Source organism: Stegostoma tigrinum, chromosome 23 (assembly GCF_030684315.1).
Source record: "Stegostoma tigrinum isolate sSteTig4 chromosome 23, sSteTig4.hap1, whole genome shotgun sequence".
In the NCBI taxonomy this organism is placed as follows: Eukaryota; Metazoa; Chordata; class Chondrichthyes; order Orectolobiformes; family Stegostomatidae; genus Stegostoma; species Stegostoma tigrinum.
Window position 1 is genome coordinate 31,291,872 of NC_081376.1, and position 8,516 is coordinate 31,300,387.

General features: G+C 44.0%; 1 protein-coding gene across 4 annotated transcripts in view; it reads left to right on the forward strand.

The window, feature by feature from the left end:
• abca3b (ATP-binding cassette, sub-family A (ABC1), member 3b) overlaps positions 1-8,516 on the forward strand; it is a 98,831-nt gene that overhangs the window by 43,943 nt on the left and 46,372 nt on the right. For all 4 annotated transcript variants that reach the window (XM_048552533.2, XM_048552534.2, XM_048552535.2 and 1 more), the window contains exons 14-16: positions 3,231-3,386; positions 4,855-5,065; positions 8,186-8,336. In XM_048552533.2, the coding sequence (XP_048408490.1) occupies positions 3,231-3,386; positions 4,855-5,065; positions 8,186-8,336 (518 nt within the window). The remainder of the gene's footprint in view (positions 1-3,230; positions 3,387-4,854; positions 5,066-8,185; positions 8,337-8,516) is intronic.

Below are 8,516 nucleotides of genomic sequence, written 5' to 3' on the forward strand. Positions count from 1 at the left end.
TAACATCCTACCCATCTGTTCAGCAAACACCACGTATCTGATCTGTAGTGAAGTTTGTGCATCCACTATTGGACTACTTAGTCATTTCAGGACCCATAATCCCAGAGTAAAGAAAATCATCTTTGATCCCAGAGAACTGCCTAAGAAGGAAAAGTGGGCAGCAGGAGAGACTATCTGGGTGAGAGAGACAAATGTAAGGGAGAGAGATGGAGAGTGTTCAGGTTGGAGAGAGAGAGAAGGAGTGTATGGGGATAGGAGAGAGAATGTATGGGGATGGAGATTTGGAGAGAGGTGTGGGGAATGGAGCAGAAGACAACATGAATGTATGGCAAAGGGAGAGAGAGAGAGAGAGAAAGGAGTATGGCGAAGAGAGTGAGAGCATGTTTGGGGGGTGGATGAGAAAGTGTGCATGAGGGAGAGAGAAGGATATTGAGGGGGAGGGAGAGAAAGACAGGGTGTTTGTGGGGAAGGGAAGGAAAGAGGGAGAGACATTATAGGGGAGGGAAACAAAGACAGTGTGTAGGGGAGGAAGGGAAAGAGAGGGAGAGAAAGTGTAGAGGATGCAGAGTCGTAGAGTTGTACACGTGGAAACAGACCTTTTGGTCCAGCTCGGTGCCTGCCAGACATGCTAAATTAATCTAGTTCCTTTTGTCATCATTTGGCCGATATCCTAACCCCTTCCTTTTTATGTACCCATCCAGGTGCCTTTTAAATGTGTAATTGTACCAGCCTTCACCATTTCGTCTGGCAGATCTTTCCACACAAACATCACCCTTTGCATGGCGCAAGTTACCCCTTAGGTCCCTTTTATATCATTTCTCTCTTACATTAGAGCTATGCACACCAGTTTTGGACTCCCCTACACTGGGAAAAGACCTTGGCTATTCACCCTAACCATGCCCTTCATGATCTTATAAATCTCTGTAAGATCACTCCTTGGCCACCGATGCTGCAGAGAAAGTAGCCCTGGCCTACTCAGCCTCACCTTTTGGTTCAAACTCTCCAAACCTGGCAACATTCTTGTAAATCTCTTACGTACCCTTTAAAATTTCACAATATCTTTTGTGTTACAGAGAAAGAGAGGGGGAGAGAGTGTAGGGGAGTGAGGGAAAGAGGGAGGAAGATGGAAGAGAGATAGAGAGTGTATGCAGAGGGAGAGAAAGATTGGGAGTAGAGAGAGTGTGGTGGGAAGGGGGAGAGAGAAGAGTATGGGGTCGGAGGCGAGACCAAAAGAGAGTGTGGGTGGAGGAGGGAGAGAGAAATTGTGTAGGAGAGGGAGAGAATGAGAGTGTGTTGGATAGGTATAGAGACAGTGTAGAGGAGAGAAGAGAGAGTGAGCATGGGGAAAACAGATGGAATGACTGTGGTTGGAGAGAGAAATAGAGAGCATGACAGAAGAAGAGGAAGAAAACGAGAGATGGTGTACGGGAGAGAAAGAGAGAGAATGTGGAGTCCAGGAAATCACTTTCATTTCTCAGACCATTGAATATAAGAGTCGGGACATGTTGACGTTGTACAGGACACTGGTGAGGGCACTTCTGGAATATTGTGTACAGTTCTGCTCACCCTCCTCTAGGAAGGATATTATTAAATTGGAGAGGTTTCAGAAAAGATTTACCGGATGTTGCCAGGACTGAAGTGTTTGAGTTATAAAGAGAGGATCGGTAGGATGGGACATTTTTCACTGGACCATAGGAGGTTGGGGTTGACCTTAAAGAGGTTGATAAAATCATGAGGAACGTAGATGATATCAGTAGTAAAGGTCTTTTTTCCTAAGGTGGGTGAATTGAAAACTAGGGTGCATATTTTTAAGATGAGAGGAAGAAGATTTGAAAGAGAACTGAGGGGCAACTTTTTCACACACAGTCTGGTTCATGTGTGGAGTGAACTGCCAGAGGAAGTGGTAGATGCAGGTATTGTTATTACATTTAAAAGATGTTTGGAGAGGTACATGAATAGGAAAGATTTGGAGGGATATGGGCCAAATGCAGGCAAGTGGTACTAGTTTAGTTTGGGAAACTTGGTCGGCGTGGACTAGTTGGACCAAGGGTCTGATTCCATGTTGTGTGACTATGAGAGAGTGTGGGGTAGGAGGACAAAGAAAAAGAAAGGGAGAATGTGGGGGAGGGTGGGAGAGATTGTGGACGAGGGTGGAAAGAATGAATCAGAGTGTGGGTGTGGGAACAGGGAGAGTTAAGTGTGGATGAAGAAGAGAGAGAGAAAGAGAGTGGGGACGGAAAGAGAAAGAAAGAGCAAATATGAAGAGGAGAGTGAGTGAGTGTGCAGTAGGAGAATATAGAAAGAGAAAGAGAACGTGGGGTAAGGAGAGAGAGATTACAGACAAGGGCAGAGAGAATGAGTGAGAGTGCAGGTCGGGAAACAGAGAGAGTGAGTGTGGCTGAAGGAAGGAGAGAGGAAGAGAGGTGTGGGGGGAGAAAGAGGGTGAATGGGAGATAGGGTGGGAAGGAGAAAAAAAAGGAGAATATGGGGGAGGGGGAGAGGGAGAGATTGTGGACAGGGATGGACGGAGTGAATGAATGTGTGGGAGAGTAAATAGAGAAAATCAGTATGGGTAAAGGAGTGAGAGAGAACAAGTGAATGGGGCAGGGGAAGAGTGAGTGTGAGTGTGAAGGAGGGCGGAGAGAATGTATGGGGAAGGAAAATAAAGTGTGGAGGAGAGGAAGGGACAAATTGTTGGAGGGCTGATAGTAGTATTGGGAGGAGGGAAAGAATGAGTGTGGGTTAGAGAGAGTGAGGTATTAAGAGTTGTGGGGATGGAGTGGACAGAGTGTGTGGGAGGGGGAGAGATAGAGATGGAATGTCGGGAAGGGCTGGACAAAGATTGTGGGGAAAGGAGAGAAAGACAATGAGTGTGTGGGACGGAGAGAAAGAAAGTGAGAGTGTAGGGGAGGGGACAGAGAGAGTAAGTGTGTTGATGAAGAAAGGAGAGAGCCAGAGACTGTGTGGGAGAGAGACAGCAAAGGAAATGTGGGGAGGGAAGGACAAGGAGAGAGTTTGGTGAAAGGAGAGAAGCCAGTTGAAAGGGGGAGGCAGTGTGAGCATGAATGGGGAGGGAGGCAGAGCATGTGACAGTGCTTGAAGCAGAGAGCGCACCATTGATGAGGGAAATACAGAAGAGTCACGTTTGGCTCTCATCTCCTAACTATTATGACAATTAGAATTGGACAGCATTGTCTTAGCTTGTTGACCCAGCCATTTTGCCCTCACAGCTAAAAGGCTGCCACTCTGGTCAGATGCACGAAGAGGTAAACCAGATGTTAAGCATGCTGAAGTTTGAGGATAAAAGAAAAGCAAAAGTCAAGACTTTGTCCGGTGGAATGAAACGGAAGCTCTCCATTGGAATTTCTCTCATCGGCAACTCTAAGGTAAGAATCCCTTTAAGACCTCAGGGCATCAAAAGGTGCAATGTGCTTGAAAAAAATACGTTTTGCCAGAAACATTGAACAGGTTAGGCAGCAGTAGTTAATGAAGCAAAATTAATGGTCCAATGACCTTTGCTGTAACAATGTGTTTTTAATCATGCAGGAGATGGGGCTACATTGGCTAGGCCATAATTTATGTCCCCTTCCATATCTCCCCTTGAGAGGTGATGGTGAACTGCTTTCTTGAACTGCTACAGTCAATTTGGTGCAGGTAGATCCACAGTACTGTTAGGGACCAAGTTCCAGAATTTTCACCTAGTGACATTGAAGGAACAGTGATATAGTTGAAAGTCAGGACGGTGAGTAACTTGGAGGAGAACTTGCAGGTAAGGGTGTTCTCACGTATCTGCTACCCCTGTCCTTGTAGGCAGTAATGGTCATGGGTTTGAAAGGTGCTGCCTAAAGAGCCTTGGTGAATTCCTGTAGTGCATTTTGTAGACAGTACACTCTGTTACTGTGCATCAAAGGTGAAAGAAGTGAATGTTTGGGATATGGCACCAAACAACAGGCTGCTTTGTCTAGAAAGTCATCAGACTTTGAATGTTGTTAGACCTGCATTTATCTGGGCAAGTGGAGAGTATTCCATCACACTTCTGACTTTTGCCTTGTAGATGGTAGTCAAGTCTTTGAGGTATCAGGAATGAGTTAATCACCACACTGTTTCTAGCTTCTGACCCACTCTTGTAATCACCATATTTACATGGCTGATCCAGTTCAGTTTCTGGTCAATAGTAAACTACTGGATGTTGATAGTAAGAGACTCACTGATGGTAATGCCATTGAATATCAAGGGGCGATGTTTAAAATTTTTCTTGTGGGAGATGGATGTTGCTTAGATCTTGTATGGCATGAATGGTAATTATCGCTTGTCAATCCAAGCTTGGATACTTGTCCAGATTGTTCCACATTTGGGCATGGACAGCTTCAGCATCTGCAGAACATTGTACTATCACCAGCAAATACAATTCTGACCTTAAGGTGGAGGAAAGGTGGCTAATGAAACTGATGAAGATGATTGAGCCTCGGACACTAGCCTGAGAAACACCTGCAGAGATGATGTATTGCTGAGATGGCTGATCTCTAACAACTGCAAACCTCTCCTTTGTATTAGGTATGACTACAATTGCTGAGGTTGCCACTCCTTTAGAACAGAAATAACATACACTTCAAACACATCTGCTTTAGCTCGCAGTCCATCTTTCCTCAATCTGACTACGAGCAAGTGGGATGTGGAAAATAAATAATGTCATTCCAAAGATGGGGTGGGCAAGACCAAGACTTAGGTCAAAAGCTCCAGAAAATGGACAAGTAACCTTTTCATTGTTTCAACCAGCCAGTAACTGTGCCCTTTAGAGACTGACCAAATCCCCACAAAGGATCTTATACTGATTATTTGCTTTCTGTCCTTCAGGTTGTCATGTTGGATGAACCAACATCTGGTATGGATCCACTATCCCGCAGGTCTGCCTGGGATCTTCTACAGAACCAGAAGTATGGCCGCACTATTCTGCTTACCACTCATTTTATGGATGAAGCTGATCTCCTTGGAGATCGTATTCTGATCATGGCCAATGGGCAGCTTCAGTGCAGTGGATCGTCACTTTTTCTCAAGAACAAGTATGGTGAGTAAGAGGAACAGTACAAATTCATCACTATAAACCTCCAAGATCTCTGATGACTTCAAATTGACCACTAATACATTCCCATCCTTTGCCCCATCCATTAGCAGTCATGCTTTCAGTCTCCTGGACTCTAAGCACTGGAATTCCCTTCCTAAACATCTCCATTTCCACATCCTTTAAAAAGCTCCTTAAAACCTTCATTTTCAATAAGAGCTTTAGTAACCTATCCCAAAAACCTCTTCTTTGGCTTGATGTCATTTTTTGTCTGATTGAGTCTTGAGATGCTTCACGACATCATAAACACCATATAAATCTAAGTAGTAGTTGAATATATACTTGTCAGGTGCTGGCTGCACAATGACATGTTTCTGCCAAAAAATCAGTAAATGAGGACTAGTATTGAATGAGAAGCCTGACTTGATAAGAAATAAATAGCTGTAGGACTCATATAGTTTCTCAAGCCTGCTCTGCTTTTCAGTGTGAACATGACTGATCTAATTCTTGACCTTACCTCCACTTTCCTATTTGATGCCCGCAAGTATTAATTTCTCTGTAGTACAAACATCTGTATGTCTCAGCATTGAATATATTAGGTGACCCAGCCTCTGCAGCTGTCTGGGTAAAATAATTCCTAAGATTCATGATCCTTTGAAAGAAGAAATCCATCTTAAGTAGGTGACCTCTTATTCTGAGACTGTACCTCCTGTTTCTAGATTGTCCCATGAGGAACATGACTTGTTTATCCTGACCCTGTGTTTCCTGTTAGCCTCTTCTTATACATGTTGATGTACAGGGCGGCATGGTGGCTCAGTGATTAGTACTGCTGCCTCACAGCACCAGGGACCCGGATTCAATTCCAGCCTCGGGCGACTGTCTGTGTGGAGTTTGCACATTCTCCCCGTGTATGCGTGGGCTTCCTCCGGGGGCTCCCGTTTCCTCAAACAGTCCAAAGGTGTGCAGGGTAGGTGGCTTGGCCATGCTAAATTGCCCATAGTGTTCAGAGAGGTGTAGGTTAGGTGGGTTGTAGGATGATGGGTCTGGGTGGGTTGCTCTGAGGTTCGGTGTGGACTTATTGGACCAAAGGGCCTGTTTCCACACTGTAGGGATTCTGAATTCTGAATCTTGGTGCACAGCTTGTCATATTAGGGCTCACAATTTACAATACCTACAGGAAGGAATTGAACATAAGAGGCCATTTGGTGAATGAAAGGAAACTTCTGGAAAGAACATTCGTCTCAATGATCCTGATCAAATTTTGTTTAGTTATCAAGAATGAACACAAATCATACTTGGGAGTTCAAATGACATCTCCCAGTGGAGTATATGAATATTTATGAATATAAGTAGACAAACAGGAGGCTGGAAGCACACAGCAGGACCGGCTGCATCTAGAGGAAAGGAGCAATCAATGTTTTCCGTATTTGCCTTCTTCAGGAATGCTCCCTTCTTCCAGATGCTGCCTGGCCTGCTGTGTTCTTCCAGCCTCCTGTTTGTCTACCCTGGATTGCAGCATCTGCAGTTTTTTTTGTCTCTATGAACATATGTATTAGGAGCAGAAGTAACCCATTCAGCCCCTTGAGCCTGCTGTGCCATTCAGTGAGATCATAACTGATCTGTGTTTTGAATTCTGGCTTCTGGCCACTAAGCTTTTCTGTGCCACACAAACCTCCAGGTTATGATGTTCTCCCCTGGCCGTACCCAATAACTCTCAAATATTTGAACTCTTCCCAGCTTGCATGCTCCAGATTCCAGCCCTGTTGACTTTTTAAGTGCCTTATCTGAGATCTTATAGATTGGTGGTCCAGAGTAAGGGAGGGAACTCTAGGTCAGGATTCTGAGGATACTGCTACAGAACCCAGAAATAAATTGCAAAGATCACACTCATTCAGTTAGGGTCTTGCAGTTCCATCCATAGATACTCGAGTGAGGTAAGACTCAACCAAGAGTGATAAAGACAGGCTCCCGTGCCTCTGACCTGTGTGTTGTGAACTCTTAACACATCTTCTGCAGCCTCAGTTTGTGCTGGTTTGCTAATAGTTTTCACAATGTTGCTTTTCATTTTTAATTGCTGTGGTCATCGTAGAAAATAATGGACCTGCTAGAAACAGTCTGCCTCTAAGGTAATAGGTGTGAAGCTGGAAAAGCACAGCAGATCAGACAGTGTCCTCCTCCTCCTCTGCTGCTGTCTGACCGAATGTGCTTTTCCAGCCTCGCACCTGTATACTCCGGCTTCCAGCATCTGCAGTCCTTATTGTCTCCTGCCTCATAGGTTAATTTGCTTCAGATGGTCAAGTATATGTGTATTTTTTCAAATTGGAAATTCTGCATCAAATTTGTTTTTGTTTGAATGAGTGTAGGTTGCTGAGAGAAGAGTCACTCTATAAGAGTGGCATATCACCAAGTTTTTGGCCTCAGTATTGATGAAATTCCAGTGATCATGAAGTTTTCAGGTGAGGGAAGCGAATTGACCCATTGTATTACATCCCTTCAGAAAAGCTTTATACTCCCCTTATTGTAACCTGCAGTTGATTCTTAAATAAATACAAGGTTTTCACCCTCTGCCGCTGCATGCATTCATTACCCTGCGTCTGAAAAGTCTCCTGATATTGATAGAAATTTCCATCAGATGGAATCTTTGACCCCTATCCTGTTGTAGTTTAATTTAAAGTAATAGCCTGTTTCCAAATTGTCTATTATCTTGGCTACCTCTAAACAGAAGAGTGAAAAGCTCAAGTTTCTCAACATTTTCTTGTACTTCAAATCTCTGTCTATGAATCACTGTAAAGATTCCTTTTCGTATTCCACTTACTACTTACAATATCCCTTATAACTCAGTGATCAGAACTGGTGTCTTCTGACCTGAGCTGGGTGCAGTGCTGAAGATGCAATAATGAACTGAAGCAGAGTTTGACCAGATTCAAGCCCAGACCAGGTTAATGCAACTGATAAGATTGGTATCTCAATCTCTGTCACATTCCTAAACACTATTAAGAGCTGTGACATATGTGATGCACCTTCATGAAGTCTATTTGCCTGTAAGTTCAGTTTCATAGCTAGTTAATTTAAACTGAAACAATCTCTTTAGCTACTGTGTTTATAGTGTTGCGTGTGTCGTTTCAGGGGCTGGGTACCACATGGTGATTGTGAAGCAACCTCACTGTAAAGTCGCTGATATTACCACACTCGTGAAGAGTCTCATTCCCAAAGCAGACATGCAGACCAATGCTGGTGCTGAACTCTCCTACATCCTCCCGAATGAAAGCACTGACAGGTACATTATGGCAGAGGGAACCTCTCCAACCATTGTCTGTTGAGCCAGTTTCTGAATGTGTGTTTAATAGGTGTACATGGATGCACCACTGTGAACAGCAGCATTTTTAAAAAGTATTCATTCACAGGATTTGGAATCAGTGGCCAAGCCCATATTTATTAACCACCATTAATGTGCCTT